Here is an 18,587-nt window from a genome sequence, read left to right on the forward strand (position 1 = left end):
AAATTTTTGAAATCTGATTGTATTTTTTGGATTTGGGAGGTCCATTTGCTCCCTATAGAAGCTAATATTGCTGCATATTCCCATTGAGGTGACAAGAATTAGCAAAATAGTGGTTCGGGCGCTTTTCAAAAATAGTACCGGACGCTGTTCCTCTTGTGACGTCATAGCTCCGTGACCTGACCTGACCCGGTCAAATTTCTTATACCATATGATAGCCAATACTTGCCCCAACATGCATGGGAAGTTTCATCACGATCCATCAACCGATGTCCGTACCACCGGCAGGAAACCTCGGGCGTTGGCACTCAGTTTGTGAAAATCCGGCCGGAGGCTGTACCTCTTATGACGTCATAACTCCGTGACCTGACATGACCCGATCAATTTTTTTCGGCAAAAGATGCGCAAAGGTTGCCCCAGAGGGTATGGAAAATTTCAGCCCGCTACGACAAGCCGTTTAGCGTGCACTTCGAAAAAAACCTCAGGGGGGGGGGGGGTTGATACAACCCCCCCCCCCCTAGGCGTTCTAGGGTTAAAGTAACCTACCAAATTTGAGCGCAATCGGTCCAGCCGTTCTTGAGATAGGTATAAAACTGGCCCACTGCACGTGCGCACGCGCTAACTGAGACTCCAGATGACTTGTGCCAGCCACCTTTCTAAATTGTCGCTATCAGTGTACAAAATTTCAGCGAAATCGGCCCAGCCGTTCTTAAGATGTAGAAGCGGACCCCTCACGTGCACACGTGCAATCGATCCACCCTACCTGTGACAAACGACCATGCATCGCCAGGTGAGTGCCCCCTCCACCCACAGTCCAAGTTTCAGCTCAATCGGCCCAGTAGCAGCTGAGTTATTCCTAGTACAATAATGTGCTGTTTACTGGTAGGCGCTTATTTTCAGTGTTTGGAATTCCCCTTGGCGGGCGGTGCATTGCAGCCCATGCTTTGATTACGGAGCGAGCGAAGCGAGCGTAGTCTTTCCTTAGATTAACGGAAATTTCCCGGCCGTGGTCACGCTTTTGCGAGGCTTATATCTCAGCAGCCACTTGACCGATTTACATGCGGTAATTTTTGTAGGGTAGCTTCATTCCTTCTACCAAGTATTGGACTATTCCCGATGCATGTGGGTGACCCCTTATGCACGTGCCACGTGCAAAACGAAGAGGTGTCACTTTTGCAATTGTTGCAATATCTCGGTACCTACTTGGCCGATTGCGCTGAAAGTTGGCATGCAGGTAGGCACCCACTAGGCAATGCGTATCCATGTGCCGGAGTTGGGGTGCTGCTGCACGTGCGCACGTGCAGGGGTCGATTCCAGATCTCGAGAACGGCTGGACCGATGGCGCTCAAATTTGGTACATGGCTAGGGACCGGTTAGTAGGGTGCCGTGCAAAAATCAGTTGGGACCCATTTTGCACGTGCGCACGTGCAGGGTGCCTCTTCCAGATCTCGAGAACGGCTGGGCCGATTGTGCTCAAATTTGGCACATCGCTAGAGACCGGTTAGTAGGGTGCCGTGCACAAGTCAGCTGGAGGTACCCCCTCGAAATTTCGCACGTGCAAGGCTCACCCTCTCGCTCGCTCCGTTAGTCGCCCCAAAAGGCGTTATACTGGTAGCTTATTGTGAAAAGTTGAATGGCGTGCCGGCCATAAGCCATCGATCGGATTTTGTCGAAAAATACCGGTAACGTTAACAAAACACGGTCGTATGTTTGAGTCATTTTTACAAAAGTTTATTGACTTTTCGACAATATTTCGGGTGGATATTGGTCAGAAAAGATTGCTCTTTCCGAATATGTAGGTTTCATAGCGATTGATCAGCGTTTTCAATACGTTTTGATGTTGTAAAGGACCTCGCGCTCCGCGCGAATCAAATTTTCAAATTAATTTTTCATGCCTCTAGGGGCCAAAGTATAATATGTGGCGAAAAACAGACTTCACCATTGGAATCAGCGTCCAAAACTGTACACGTGGACCAGTTTTTATGAAAATCTAAGGGGGTCCCCCTTCGCCCAAAAAAACTTTGGATGCCTCTAGGGGCCAAAGTATAATATGTGGCGAAGAACAGACTTCACCATTGGAATCAGCGTTCAAAACTGTACACATGGACCAGTTTTTATGAAAATCTAAGGGGGTCCCCCTTCCCCCCAAAAAAACTTTGAATGCCTCTAGGGGCCAAAGTATAATATGTGGCGAAAAACAGACTTTACCATTGGAATCAGCGTCCAAAACTGTACACATGGACCAGTTTTTATGAAAATCTAAGGGGGTCCCCCTTCGCCCCCAAAAAAACTTTGAATGCCTCTAGGGAACAAAGTATAATATGTGGCGAAAAACAGACTTCACCATTGGAATCAGCGTCCAAAACTGTACACATGGACCAGTTTTTATGAAAATCTAAGGGGGTCCCCCTTCGCCCCCCAAAAACTTTTAATGCCTCCAGGGGCCAGAGAATAATATGTGGCGAAAAACAGACTTAACTATTGGAATCAGCGTCCAAAACTGTACACATGGACCAGTTTTTATGAAAGTCTAAGGGGGTCCCCCTTCCCCAAAAAAAACTTTGAATACCTCTAGGGGCCAAAGTATAATATGTGGCGAAAAACAGACTTTGTGGTGCATGTAACCCTAGCTGACCCGTCGAGGGCGCGGCCCGAAGAGCCATTATGATTGTTCGGCGAGGCATAGACTCTTCTCTGTAACCGATCGCGTGCTCGCACGGAACTATGGCTCTGGAAGCGTTTGGTATATCGCAATCGGGCAGCTCACATAGGAGCGCGGCTGTAGCCGGGTGCAGTGAGTGCTTGGGAGGGGGGAAGGGGGTGGGTCATGGGTGGCGGCTGCCCACTGGCTGGGCTCAGTCTCCAGTCTACGATTGACCGTGTCCGGTCAGACAAATGTCTCCCCTAATTCCAATAATCCTGCTAGCTCTAAAAATGGTCTGATTAGATAAAAAACCTATCAAAGTAAGAAAACAGGCGTATACTCCACATCAAGCAGCTTATGAATCTATGCGAGTTATGAATCCAAAAATTATTATTTTCCCATGGGTCCGCCCTCATTACCCCTGCCGAAGGGCTCAGCTACCCTCAGAGGGGGCCTATCCCACTATTTGCCGATCCTCAGTTATCTTTTCTAACGTAAATGCTGGTAGTCAGCAGATTCTATCCAGAGAATGGCGATGCCTATCTGTCGCCTGATACCAGAATACATCCCCGTTATTCATTATTTATGCACAATGTGCATAGTAGATCCAATTTCCAAAGGACCTAATTATCTCTCAGCTCCGTTAGCATCGCCGACCGTTTGATGCATGGGTCCTTTTCCTACCATGCGATTTTCAGATGCATGGGAACACATTGCTTAGTGAACGAACAGCCCGAGGCCGAAAATCTGCGAGAGAAAAAGAAAGGAGTGTTTGTGGCTGTTTGAGCCAGCAAATATGAAATGTGTCGCAACATTTTACGTGCGAACGCACCTTGCACTAAAGATACCTATATACGTCCCTCATGGCATAGGCGGCGGAGCGGGGGGAGGGGGCACCGGGGCACCGTGCCCCCTTGATTTTGCCATTTTAACCCTCGCATGTGTAGGGGGGGGGGGTCGGATGGACCCCCCCCCCCATGGTTTTTCGCGAATAACTCGCGTAAAAAGCGGCCGATCGCGACAAAACTTTCAGTACCCTCGCATTGATCAATTTTACACCTACCCTGAAAATTTCATGACCCTGACCCAAATGACCTTTGACCTGTGACCTCTTTTCCGAGACCATGTTTGGCCGGAATCGCGATTTCGCGTATGTCGGCTCGCACTAGCCGCGTGTTTGCAAGCTTCTCGTGGTTTCAAACGTTCAAACATGTGATTTGATGTTACTCCCGTGTGTGTCAAGGTCACCTGAAGGTCAGGTCAGGTCATTGACCTTTGGTGACCTCGGGTGACCTCGGGTCACTTTTTCGAGTTTTACATGTTTCTAGGCTAGTTTTTGGAGCTGAATTCGAATTTAGCAACCATTTGAACATTTACGAAGTAGTTTTGGTGACTTCGTAACATGTTACGAAGCTGTCAGAGGCGGTTGACACGTACTACGAATACCCGTCACGACGCCTACTGGTTGACCTGACCTGACCTGACCCGACCTGGTCTAAATGCTTCAAGACATCATCTGTGATCAAAACTCACACGATATTCGTGATCAGCACCCCGAAAAACCCTTTAGCAGCCACACTTTACGACTTTCTAACAGGTCCCGATTTTCCCGACTTTGGGTCATTGACCTGACCTGGAAGGTCAACCAATAACCTAGGACCTTAAAATTGGGTATCATCGGCTTCCTCTCGTCACGGGCAACACGCTCGTTTTTTCCGCGAAGCTCTAGCTCGATCAGGGGCCAAACGGCAAGGGGGGGTCCAACCGACCCCCCCCCCCCCCCTACACATTAGAAGCTGGCAAACGCCGCACACATGCGAGGGTTAACATTATCCCGATAGGCGTTGCATGAAAATGGAAATGGAAAGAATGAGACCAAAAGTCAGCAGTGCTCCCCCCTTAATTGAAGATGTTCCGCCGCTACAGCCTCATGGCTACAAAATGAGAGAGAGAAAGAAAGAGAGAGAGAAAGAGAGAGAGAGAGGGGGGAAGAGAGTTGGGGAACGAGGAGGAGAGGGAGGAAGATGGGGGAGAGAAAGAGAGAACCCACAGCGTATCACCAGTGAAGTCTACTGTTGATATTCATACTTCCGCTACCCTGCCAATGTGCCCATCGTTGCGTTTTCGCAACACCGCTGTCTTTCCGATGTGCCCTTCGTTGCGTTCCCGCAACGCGACCGTAGTCATATTTGAAAATAGTCACAAACCCTTTTTGTAGCATTATTTCTTAACAAAATGCATATCTACGCTATTGTAGGGACTCTGCAGAATATGGTTACACAATTTTCATTACGATATTATTAAGCACTTAGCCTACTTATCTTGGTTTTCGTGACGTCATCACTCACAAAACCTTCGACTTTTCCCTCTGGGAGCTCTAGGCAGCATATTTACGTCTGGACAACGAGTTGCGTTGGAGAGGCCGGAAATAGTGGCGATTTCAGGACCGCAAGAATGGACCGTCATTGGAATGATTCTTTTTTAAACCGTGCACTGTTTTCGGCCGGAATTTAATAGTTACTACAAAATATTTTGTTATTACGTTTCCACCAAGGATGAATGCCATCAGGGCTAAATTTTTACTACTTTTGCATTTTGTCAAGAAGCATATAGTGCTGTTATATTGCAGTTTTAGCGCGTTTGTTACAAAATATGAAGCGAATAAACGTCAGTGTAATTCATCAGTGCCAGAAGAGGGGAAGATATGCTAATTGCTCTTGTCCATCCACTAGAAGTTATTAAATATTTTGCTTTGTGTATTCCAAAAGGAGAGGGAACTATTTTATTTGTGCCTTCATGTCAGAATTGAAGGTGGACCTTTAAATTTTCAAGGCAGTTTACAAACAAGCATTTGGTCTTTCTCGTATATAAGCAGTGGCTAAGAAGAAAAGGTTGATCAATCCTGAAGTTCAGTCATCGTACCTCAACTTGGCAGGAAGATCCCCAAGGACAGAGGATACCTATATTGTATAGGGGAGAGTGGGGTAATTTGGCCGGTGGTGTAAATTGGCCGCCCCCACCTGTACGAAAGCTGATAAAAGTGAATGAAATAACTTTAGTCTCTATTCATTTGTCATCGGCAGAATTAACTCGAGAACAAATATCAAAACTTTCCCCCTCTTAGTTTTATTCAAAATTAATGAAAGGTGAATTACGTTAGAAAATGGTAACTTTTACTTCCGTTTAAAAATTTGTATAACATGTAGTATTTGGGCTGTAAACGAATTATAACATTATAGCGCCATTTTTGAGGGTGTTCAGCGGCTCCAAGAGCAATTTCATCTAGTTCTGTACAGCCATGACGACTTTATAGACAAAAAATTTCAGAATGGCAATGTGGGGTTATTTGGCCGGGACTAGCGGGGCAACTTGGCCGGTGCGCTCAGAGTCACTATGCTGGGACGGCCGAGTTGTCATGGTTAATTATACCATAAAGGACATAATTCATGACCAACTTTGACTACCTTGATGCCATATTTCCTATTGGACAGCTGTAAGGGCATGTGACGTCATCAAAGGTTACCTAACGCTTTTTTGCTAATAAATACTTACAGAAAAAAGATACAGCCGCGCAAATGGTCTCATTGTGTTCAGCTCGTCAAGGCGCATCGAATGATATACATGATGACCTTGAACTCACGTAACCTTGAGGTCAAGCGACCTGAGGTAACGAGACCTGAAGCCAACCTTGATCTTGACCTTGACCTCTCGAGGTCAACACATACATGTTTCGATGCGGAATGACGAGAGAATTACGATGGTGTTTTTTGTTTTGTCCTAACTTGATTACTTGAAAAGTTATTCGTAAAAAACTGTCATCGCATCTAGAGCCGCTATTTTGACTATTTTCGACCCCTGTGACGGGTGAGTCAACCTCCAAAATGCTTCAAATGCGTCGTAGGACACGCGTCATTGCTGAATGTGAAGCTGACTCGCCTATAACAAAAATCATGGCCTCAAACTAACACCGGCCAAATTGCCCCACACCCCCGGCCAAATAACCCTGCTAGTGGGGCAATTTGGCCGCTTTGCAGACCTTTGTAATCCGCCACAATTTCAATATCAGTAGTTACTTAATCATTTCAAGTTTACTGTCCAAGAAAGTAAAATGTATGCCACACCTGTCCGCGTTGAGAAAATGCAGAAATGTGTTGTCGATTTTTAGTTACATCGTTTTCTAAAAAAAGCGGCCAAATTACCCCACTCTCCCCTACCTGTCCTGTAAATCAAAGCATTTTTGTGCCTGCAAAGGCTTAAGTTCTTTGTGGTGTGTTCGGAGTGAGGCTATATGGCCGTTTTTGTTGTATGTTTATGTGGAGATTGAATATAACTGTGACCCTGTGCTTGTTTGTATACTTACTATGGTCAAACAGGGAACAGCACATTCACATACATACTCACCTAGCACCTAACTCACAGCTGTACCCTGCAGGATCTGTACTTGTTCATGTCAATGTCTCGAGCATTAACAAAGCAATGTCTCGAGCATTAACAAAGCACGTAAGTAGCTTAGTAATCACTTCCCACATTTTCTGAGCATCTAACTTACATGACATACAGCAGTGCAGAGCAGCTTCAGAGAAGAAACACTTTAAATGCACAGACTCACACCAGCCACCCAATGAGCCAGTTCCTCAGTTGACTGTTTCCCTGGATGCAGCTTGGCAAGGTGAGCTAACTATTGGCAAGTTGAAGGTTAGCAGGTAAGATTGAGTTAGGGTGAGTACCTACCTATGGTGCTACTGCTATGCAGGTCTTGGGTAGGCTGCAAATATGTGTGATGATTGAGGTTAGGTCAGCTTTCAAGTTATTCAGGTATGCTCATTGCTCAGGTCACATTTTTATGGACACTTGGCAAATTAAAAAACTAACATAACCTAATCTAAGCTAACCCGACTAAACCTACACAACGGCTGACTATAGGAACCAAGCACCTACCTACTTGTGCCTACATCTCATACCATGTCAAAGTAGAGTTCCTTGGTGGAAGATTACCCTCAGTACTTTTTATCCCAGCCCTGTGAAGAAAACTAATATTTCTAAGCTCTGAGTCACTGCTGGCCATCCACAGGAAGAAATGCTGAGACTGAGAGCTTTGCCATTGTATATTGGACCAACAATCACTATCACGAATGACTATGAACACATTATATGATCACATCGTTGCATGGATTGTCACATTGACAATTTTATAACAATCCTTTTTTCAAGAAATACAGTACCTAATGATTAACAACAAAATCATCATAAAGTGGATTTAGTGATCCAAGCTTTCTCCTCCAGTAGCAATGGAATGATCGCATGTTTCATTTGCCAGACACTGAGTACCTGATGCACATTACAATCTGCATAGCATCTAAGCATAGTACCACTGCTAAAGTCCATTCATTCTAGATTTTTAACTTGATAGCACTAATTTATCTTCCTGTTGTAAGTTATCATTCAATATTCATACCAATACATCAATATGCGGCCCCGACCGACTGCGCGCCGGCGACTTCAGAGCGCTGACCGAGGTACATCGACGATCGCTACTCGCCGAGATCAACACCTCTGTTGCCTGTGGAACCATACCAGCTCACTGGACTGACAGTTTCTTGGTGCCCATCCCCAAACCGGGCAAGGACCACCGGAGCCTCGGAGGGTACCGAGTTATAACTGTCCAGAATATAGGCGGGAAGTTGGTAGAGAGCATGATCGCCCGGAAGCTGTCAGCAGCGCTCGAGGCCTTCCTCCCGCCGACACTCGGCGCCTATCGCTCCGGGCGCGCCACCTGGTTGAACGTTGGACAAGTTGTCCACAAGGCCACCGAGGCATTCGAAGCCAGGGAACATGCCTTGATCGTCGGCTTGGACCTTCAGGACGCCTACAATCTCGTGTCGGTGCCCATCCTGGTCAGACGTCTGAGGAGCTTAGGTATCGACCCCTTCTTCGTCCGGTGGATCCTTCAAGCGCTCCAGGCCAGACGATGCGCGCTGAGGAGTGGCAGATGGCTCTCTGATTGGACGACCGTGACGATGGCGCTGCCGCAGGGCTCCCCGCTCTCCCCGGTGTGTTTCAACGCCTACACGCTCCCACTGGCCACCTTGCCGGTCCCTCCGAACTTCACAGTCTACACCTTCGCCGACGACATACTGCTGTGCGGAACCGGAGGATGTCTGCCAACAGTCGCGAATCAGATGCAGGAGGTCCTCGACGATGTGCGCGTAGCCTGCTGCGAAGCTAACATGGAGATAAACCCAGCGAAGGCGGCAGCATGCGTCTTGTCCCTCAGCAGAACGCCGCTGCCGGTCCCGGTCCTCCGATATGACGGTCAGCCCATTCGTGTTGACGCGACGATAACCCATTTGGGCATCACACTGGACAGGCGTTTAACCTTCAGCAAACATGTCGAGGAAACCACGGCCCGTTGCTTGCGATCACTCGGCGCCCTGAAAACCGCACAGAGGAAAGGTTTAAACCAGCAGCGCATGTTCACATTGTATCGATCCCTTATCTTCAGTCGGCTCTCATACGGCGGAGAGGTTGTGGCCGCCTGTCCCACCACATTGGAAAAGTTGGATCGCGTCCAGACGTCGGCCCTGCGCATCATCACCGGATGCACCCGCGACACGTCACGCACGGCTTTGCGCTACATGCTAGGCGTCTCTTCGGTTCCTGAGCAGCTCCAGGTCCAGCGCGTCTACGCCGTTGCAAGAGCCGGCGAAAAGACATCTCATCCTCTCTGCGCCACCGTCAGGTCGCTGACTCGCAGGGCCCCTCTGCGCCGACTCGCCAGACCGGGGTGGGTGAGGCAGGCCTGCGACACCGTGCGAGAACTGCGCGGCAGGAACCAGCTCCGTGACCGGCCTCAGTTCATGCGGACACCTTCTGACGTCGCCAGCCGATGGACTGTCATCTGCAAGCACTCATTGAGTCGATCATGTCGTGACTGGGCTCCAGGCGTGGCGAACGCGGAATTCGAATCTCTGTTGGAATCGCTCGTCGATCAGCATCAGACACCGCTAATTCTGGCTACCGATGGCTCTGTGACCAGCGAACCGGCCCGAACAGGCTGGGGATCCTTCCTGCGCTCTGATGAGCACACCCGTTGCTCATCCGGTGCCTGCGGACTCGTCCTCTCAAGCATGCGTGCCGAACTGGAGGCTGTGACTCTCGGTTTGACCGAGTCCCAGGAGTTCCTACGCGACGCGGACCTGTTAGTCATCGCTACCGACTCACAGTCGCTACTGAGTAGACTGGAAGCCGGCTGGTCTCCTCCTGAATGGTGGGTCATGGCTGGGGGCGAGACGGTCTGGGTTTACTGCCCCGGCCACGCCGGCATCGACCTGAACGAAACGGCTGATCGACTGGCAGCGCGCGCAAGCGGAATGAGTAGTCGAATCACTCTCTCAGCTTCTGACGTCAGACACCTGCTAATGCAAAGACACAGAGAGGTCAATCAACTCGAGAGCCACGGAAGCACGGAGGTCGAAAGGATGCATGGAAGAGGGCTGGAGCGAGGATGGGCGCGAGGCTCTCGCCGCTCAGGAGCGACTGGAAGGCTGGCGTGTCAGCTGGCTTGTGGGACCATCTCCAGGAGGACGCTGGCTGACATCAGCGGGACGGGGGATGCTGAGACGACATGGGCGCGGTGCTTCGGGTCCCGTTCGTCCACGAAGCTGCCGCCGAGGAAGTAAGTAAGTAAGTAAGTAAGTAATACATCAATATGCGCAGTGCGCTCATCAGTCAACATTTTCTGGCATGATCCTGCTCAGCGCGCTCTTCAGTATTGCTCCAAGATCTGCAATAATTGTTTTCGGCCAATAAGCTCTTTTAATTTTACTTTTTCTTGCTGATATATGAGCCCGTTTAACTTGCGTTTATCAACCAAAATTTCATAAAATTTCATAACTTCAAGTTCAACTTGATATTGATATTGCTCAATGCTTAGGAGTCAGGACCTCTGTCAGCCTCCTGGATACTTCGAATTGTAATCAGTCACATGCTTCTTAAATATTATATAAGTCAACCTTAAGGGATTCAAAAATCCAACAAAACGACGTAAAAGAGTACGGAAACCACCAGATAAACTTAAAAAGCGCTTTGGAACAGAACCAACTGCCAAGTGGTGCTCCATTTGTTTGTTTACAATGATTGTAGTGCTGATGTATTTTTAGGACTCTGAAGGTCGGCTTATAAAAAATGAAACGTATTTACAAAAGTTGTAAGGCAAGTAATATTTACCTGAAGAAAGAACTAAAATATTCAAAAGCCAAACACTATGAAATACATAAATCGGAACGAAAAGGTAACCCAAAAATCCAGCCTCATCACCGGCTCCTAAAACTGCAACAAAATCAGCACTTTTCCCCGCAACTCGTTGTCCAGACGTAAATATGCCTCTAGGCAGTAACTTACCGGCCGCACAGACTTGTAACTGCGTAGTATCATGTGCACAACCATGCCACACACGCTGAAACTTGTCTCATCGGTTAGTCTCTTTTACACACTTCTCAAGCTTCGATCACGTCGACGCTTGCTTGCGTTGCGAAAACGCAACGAAGGGCGTAAATGGGTTTTAAACTACTTTTTCAGTTTAAAAGCTCATTTCAAAGGTGGACTATTTCATTTAATGTTTACAGCCCCTGAACAATAACCATTGCAAAGGTCACCGGGGTCCATTGAAACGGCCTGTGGCCCTGTTTCAACTGACCCTCAGAGAAGCGTTTCAATTGACCCCATCCGCTCCCGCCATCTCGCACGCGCCGTAAAGCACATGTCAAACGAGCTGGAGGGACGGCATCATGCTGAATGAAGGGCCAAATAAGGTGTTATTCCGGAGCCAGGAGTTCTTCTTTCAGCAAACAAAGGTATATGAGATATCACAAAATATTCATAAAAACGATTTCTCCAAAACGCCCCTCAAAAACACAAAAACAAGTGTCAAATCAAAATTACCGTCCGTTTGCCGCCCAAACGCCGTTGACAAAGGAAGTGGTCGAGCGCGGATGCGCAGTGGTGTCGGCAACGCCATATGTTGCATACTGTTGAAAATAAAGCCATGTTTCATCTGACCCCGTGTTTCAACTGGCCCCGCTCTCCCCTACTCACGCAAAACAAGTACTTGGGCGGCCAAGTTGGCCCATCGCTAAAATGTAAACAAAGAGCAGCCTTGGGAAATTTCGCCAAGGCCGCCGCACCGCACTGGCGATTTCCACAAGACCGACCCTGTCTGTTTTGTTTTTGTCTGTTGTTTTTATGGCCTTGCAACAAGATTTCAGTGCTTGGCATTGGATTTGGATATGAACAAATTGAAGATTTGCTTTTCAATAAGACAGCAAGAGTTATCAACATTGCCAAAGTTATTATATGGGTGTGATTTAATAACCCGCGAGTTGCTGGGGGGGGGGGCGTTAAACGCCCCCACTTTTTTCGCCGGGCCATAGCATAAAAACGGCGCGCCGCAGGCGCGCCAAATTTTGGTACCTGTAGGGAATTGATTGAAGTTTTTTGTGACAAAGTTTCAAAAAAATCGGTCGGAAAATTTTTGAGATATCGAGGTTTTAGTGACGTCATGATTTCTGAGCTTTCGACCAAAAACGGCATATGTTCAAAAAATCATATAAAATCACAGAATAGACATACAGACATGCCGTAAACGCCATTAGACTGCCAATACCATGAACGATCAAATGGCTATCTTCGATTAGTGTCATGCGGGGCAGCTGATGTGGATAGCGCAGGTGTAGTTACCTGCCACCTACCTTGGTTGTTTTCTCTTTTGGCGGAAACACGGTCTCAACTTCCCCTCCTCGCTCGCCCAGGTGTCTGTGTCTGCCGATTCCTTCTTGCGTAGCTGAAAGACGCCCCGAGCGGAGGGGAAGGAGACTTGGCAAGGAATGGGGTGACGGTGGGGCGGTGGGTGGGTCTGTTAGGATCCTAGTTTTACTCTCGCTGATGCTAGTTGGTGTAGAACCTGTTCGGCGTAGGAAGACTATGGTGGTGATGTTTGCCAGCGTTGCCTTTCTTTCACGGATTTTGTTTTCTTGTTGGATTTTGCTGCTCACATATCGATTCACACATACATCACTCGCACTCAAAACTGAACAGTGAACATTCAACTCGACTAATGTGCCCCGCGCCCTTGCCGACGGCTCGCCGGCGGGCACCCGACTCCGTCTCCCGGCCGGCCCGGGCGCGGCGCTGCGGCGCGGCCGTCCCGGTTACCTGACCCGGCCGGCTAAAGGTCGGTCGGACCGGCTCCGGCCGCCGCTGCCAGCCCGCAGCGGGCCCGGGGAGGGGTACTACAATACATTATTCCATTGTCGTGGTAACATGCTTGGTTGAGGGCAAACATTGGCATTATTTCTTTCCCATTAATATTAAAGTATTGCCATTTGCCTGATTATCTCGTCTAGTGCTGCCATCTGTCGAATGTTGTTCTCCCTAGCTGTTCTTCCTAGGGATCGCCGCAGTCTGCCCCGCCGCAGTCTGCCCGACACTAATGCTCCGTGATTATCGCCGGCTCTAATACGGTCCCATTATTGATTATCGTTCCGCATTTTCCAAAATCTTGAACAGAATCTTGGCAATTTCTCGTGACTTCTTCACGACCATGATACATGAATTTCTTAAATTGAACTTTTTGAGCCAAACACGTACAGTCGTACACATATGATAAAATGAATGTCATTATCGTGTTCTACGCCCAAAATTACCCATAAAACATGTGTCACAGGCTGCGAATATCAGTTTTGATTTTCGGGGATATGTGCCTACCCGGTTGACCTGACCTTGACCCTGACCTATGCTTAACTGACCCCTACATGGAGCTGACACTCTTGTAGGCCTTATATGATGGATTGTGCACCGTTTTGACAGAGTTTGTGACGAGAGGCGCCCATTGCGAAGTCCTGAAGTCAATGCTACTGAAAGCCCGATTTCAGGTGTTTGACCTGACCTTGACCCGACCTGTGACCTCAAAATTCAACTTTAAAGTACTCATTTGAAGCGTCTCGTCGCGTTCTTTCGTTTGCCCCCTCGTGCGTTTCGCTGCGCGTATTGGTTCTCGAGTTATCGGCTGGGGGCGTTTAACGCCCCCCCCCCCCCCCCAGCAAACGGTGGGTGGCGAAATACCCCAGCAACTGCCGGGTTAAATAGCTATAGTTGAAGCCGGGGCTCTGCTGCAGCAGCAGGGGAGACGTACAGGGCACAGAGGTCATGTCACATCATGTGATGTGACATGGACATCATCACTGGATTCTCTAGTGTGCTGGAGAATCCAGTGGCTGAAATGCTCCAGTGAACATTCGCCACTGTGTTTTTATAAAAGGTGGCTACATGCTCAGTTAAAAGAAAAAGTACCAGAATGTTTTGCTTTTTATTTACAGTGGGAAGGAAGGTGTCCGGATAATTTTGTTACACCCCCTATAATGTTCAAATGGTTGCTAAATTCGAAATCAGCTCCAAAAACTAGCCTAGAAACATGTAAAGCTCGAAAAAGTGAACCGAGGTCATCAAAGGTCATTGAGCTGACCTGACCTTCAGGTGACCTTGACACCCACCCTAATGCATGGGACCAGCATCATATCACATGTTTCAACGCTTGAAACCACGTAAAGACTGCAAACGCGCGGCTAATGCGAGCCGACATACGCCGAATCGCGATTCGGGCCAAACATGGTCTCGAAAAATAGGTCACAGGTTAAAGGTCATTTGGATCAGGGTCATGAAATTTTCAGGGTAGGTGTAAAATTGATAAAATCGGGGGTATTGAAAGTTTCGTCGAGATCAAACGGTTTTACGCGAGTTACTCACGAAAAACCGATGGGGTCCGTTCAACGCCTCCTCCTATACGAGCGAGGGAAAGGCGCAACCAAAAGGCAAAAATATGCACATGCACACATAACCTATACTGCGAAAAAAGGTGCATCATTTTTGAACGTCGCCGACAAATTGTAATTACCCCAAGCTCAGGCAGATGTATGGTAGAAAATACCCCAAGTGAAATACACTACGGCGGAAATAAAATACCCTACGGCGGAGCTCGGTTGCAATTTGTAAATACGCGTGCCGCCTAACGATGGCATGTGCGGGCGAGGGTTAACCCGGCAGTTGCTGGGGTATTTCGCCACCCACCGTTTGCTGGGGGGGGGGGGGGCGTTAAACGCCCCCAGCCGATAACTGGAGAACAAATAGGCGCAGCGAAACGCACGAGGCGGCAAACGAAAGAGCGCGACGAGACGCTTCAGATGAGTACTTTAAAGTTGAATTTTGAGGTCAAAGGTCGGGTCAAGGTCAGGTCAAACACCTGAAATCGGGCTTTCAGTAGCATGGACTTCAGGGCTTCGCAATGGGCGCCTCTCGTCATAAACGTTGTCAAAACGGTGCACAATCCATCATATAAGGCCTACAAGAGTGTCAGCTCCATGTAGGGGTCAGTCAAGCATAGGTCAGGGTCAAGGTCAGGTCAACCGGGTAGGCACATATCCCCGAAAATCAAAACTGATATTCGCAGCCTGCGACATATGTTTTATGGGTAATTTGGGGTGTAGAACACGATGGTGACATTCATTTTATCATATGTGTACGTGTTTGGCTCAAAAAGTTCAATTTAAGAAATGTATGTATCAATGTATCATGGTCGTGAAGTAGTCACGAGAAATTGCCAAGATTCAGTTCAAGATTTTGGAAAATGCAGAACGATAATCAATAATCGAAGATAGCCATTTGATTGTCCATGGTATTGGCAGTCTAATGGTGTTTACGGCATGTCTCTATGTCGATTCTGTGATTTTATATGATTTTTTTACATATGCCGTTTTTGGTCGAAAACTCAGAAATCATGACGTCACGAAAACCTCGATATCTCAAAAATTTTCCGACCGATTTTTTTTGAAACTTTGTCACAATAAACTACAATCAATTCCCTACAGGTACCCAAATTTCGGCGCGCCTGCGGCCCCCCCAGCAACTCGCGGGTTAAAAAAAAAAAAACTAACCCCGACCACTCTAAGTAGGTGCCCTGTCCACCGACTGCCGTCCTGTGTTCTTATCAAACATCATGGGCTAGATGGCGATAGTAATGACGCTGATACTGAACAGTTTCAGTCATGTACAGTACCGCGAGTCAGTGTCTTATTTGTTACATTATCACCGTGATGCACGATGCAGTGCTCATTAGGTATTTGAATAATTCGTAAAAATAAAAAATCATTATTTGAACAAATCGAAACAAATCGTAAAAATAAATGCATACAAAATGTTGAGCGCAGTAACTATATTTTGCTATTCTCTTGCTCATGCTGATAAATGGCATGCCAAAACACATGGTCTTGTGTACTGTGAATAATGATCCAGTTTTCTTTCGATTTGGTCGCCTATCGACCTTCCTCCCAGCGTGTGACTTCTGTCTGACCTGCTGTGTTCCAGACTCGCCTCATGGTGACCGCGACGGAGGGGTCGAAGACGAGGAGCAGAACTGCGATGAGGAGGAGCAGCCACCAGAGGGTCCGCCTCACCCACACGGACAGAGGTGGCAGCAGATTGAACAGCAACATCAGCAGCGGTGGAAGGAGCTGGAACTACAACATCAGCAGCTCTGGGAGGAGCTGGAGGATCCAGGTCACGAAGAAAGAGTGAGGATGGACAAAGACCATGAAGAGGAGCGTCGACATCTGGAGCAGAAACACGGTACGGAGTGGCAGAACCTGGACGAACGTCACTATGAGGAGCGCATTGAGCTTCATCAGCAGCACAAAGAGGACACTGGATGCCTGAACATGCCGACTGAGGACCAGTTAAGGCAGCTGGATCTCTCCCACCAGAAACAATGGGAAAAACTCCGGCGGACACTGCGGAAGCAGAGACTAGAGCTAGAGCTCAGACACCTGAGAGAGTCACGAGAACTGGAGGAGAGGCTCCCGAGCGTCCGGTCGGAGGAGTTGGATCGGCAGTTGGAGGAGTGCAAGAGGAGATGTCATCAGCTGAGACAGAAGTTAGAGAAACAGCTTCAGGAGCAGGAACAAGACCATCAGCTGCAGAGCCTGCTGGCGCGTCACCAGGAGGAGCGTGAACAGCTTCTTCGGCAGCACGAGGAGGACTCTCGAGGTGTGAACGTGCCGACCGAGGGGCAGCCGCAGCCGCAGAGATCGGTGACCAAAGGACAGCGGAAAGAGCAGTCTCGAAGACAGCGGAGACAGCGAGCAGTTCTGGAGCAGCAGCACGCCGCACAATGGGCGGGGCTGAGGCGGAAACTCCGAACACAGCGGAACAAAATGGAGCGCAGACAACAACAGCAGTCACAAGAGCTGGAAGAGAGATTCCGAGCTGTTCGGTCAGAGGAGTTGGATCGGCTGCTGAAGGAGTGCAGCAGCAGACGTCACGAGCTGCAGGTGGAGCTGCAGAAGGAACTGGAGGAGTTACAAAAGCAGCTTGAAGATGGTAAGCAATGAGCGGCATATTCCGCGATTCTGGGAAGCACTGATCTGGGCAGCGGGCAATGCAAAATGAATGCCGCCTTATCTTTGTTAGACATCTTTTGCAGATCATCTTTTTGCTTTTGACACAAAATATGTGGATATCGTTGCAAAAAGAACCATGTCCTCCATTTGATTACGAATTAAAAACAGCTGTTATTGTGCCCATAATATGTCTAGGCTAGGGTATGTAAGAGTTTTGCAACAGATGTTGCGTAAAAAATTATTATGAACATATTTGGGCATTTCTGAGTAACTTTTGGGCATTTTAGAGACTTGCAATTTTTACCCTTGACCTGACCTTGACCTTAACCTCAAACTTTAACCCTCGCCCGTAAACGGCGATCTGCCACCTTCGCCCATGCAGGGGGGGGGGTTGGTGCGACCCCCCCCTTGGCGTTTGAAAACGGAGCGTCGTAGAGCTTAGCGGAAAAGACCAACGGATTGCTCTCGCCGAGATCTCGCGATTGGTGGTATATTTTTTGGTCCTAGGTCAACATTTGACCTACTTTTGACCGGTCAAAGGTCAAATTTTCGGAAAAATAGACTTTTTTCAACTTTCCGCAGCGATTGCGGCAAAACGGTGGGAGATATCGACTTGAAACCTTCACTATCGTGTTCCTTGATCAATTCTCTATCGTTTGGTATGTATTTCGTTTCCCTAGCTCTAAAAATGGCGCGTTGGGAGCGCCGGAAGTCGGCAAGGTCACAGTCGGCGGCAGAAATTCGAAAAATCAAAATTTAAATTTTTGAAATCTGATTGTATTTTTGGATTTGGGAGGTCCATTTGCTCCCTATAGAAGCTAATATTGCTGCATATTCCCATTGAGGTGACAAGAATTAGCAAAATAGTGGTTCGGGCGCTTTTCAAAAATAGTACCGGACGCTGTTCCTCTTGTGACGTCATAGCTCCGTGACCTGACCTGACCCGGTCAAGTTTCTTATACCATATGATAGCCAATACTTGCCCCAACATGCATGGGAAGTTTCATCACGATCCATCAACCGATGTCCGTACCACCGGCAGGAAACCTCGGGCGTTGGCACTCAGTTTGTGAAAATCCGGCCGGAGGCTGTTCCCTTTGTGACGTCATAACTCCGTGACCTGACATGACCCGGTCAAATTTTTTTTTATCAAAAGATGCGCAAGGTTTGCCCCATAAGGTACCCAAAATTTGGCGGCGCTGCGCGCCGCCGTTTTTGCACTATTTCCGAAAAACCTCAGGGGGGGGGGGTTGCACCAACCCCCCCCTACATGGGCGAGGGTTAAATTAAGTGCATGTTTTTAGTTGTCCGTGATGAGATCTTTCGATTGGCGTTTGAATTTTCCAAATCGGACCATTAGTTCGGGAGATAACAGGGGGGGGAAATTTACCCCCCCCCCCCAGCCCCGCGCGTTCGGCTGGAGACCCCAGCCCCGCGCGAGTTATAAACAATGCATGGTGCGATTTTCATGTTTTTACCATTTGCTTCCTAACTCAAAATAA

At 48.2% G+C, this 18,587-nt stretch overlaps 1 protein-coding gene across 1 annotated transcript; it reads left to right on the top strand.

Moving 5' to 3' along the window:
* Positions 1-15,735: 15,735 nt before the first annotated feature.
* Positions 15,736-17,076, top strand: LOC122392258 (trichohyalin-like). The gene is made up of 2 exons (XM_043386924.1): positions 15,736-15,751; positions 16,055-17,076. Exons 1-2 carry the CDS (start codon positions 15,736-15,738, stop codon positions 17,074-17,076), a joined length of 1,038 nt encoding a protein of 345 aa, XP_043242859.1.
* Positions 17,077-18,587: the final 1,511 nt, after the last annotated feature.

Source organism: Amphibalanus amphitrite, unplaced genomic scaffold, assembly GCF_019059575.1.
Source record: "Amphibalanus amphitrite isolate SeventyFive unplaced genomic scaffold, NRLGWU_Aamphi_draft 000477F_arrow, whole genome shotgun sequence".
NCBI lineage: Eukaryota > Metazoa > Arthropoda > Thecostraca > Balanomorpha > Balanidae > Amphibalanus > Amphibalanus amphitrite.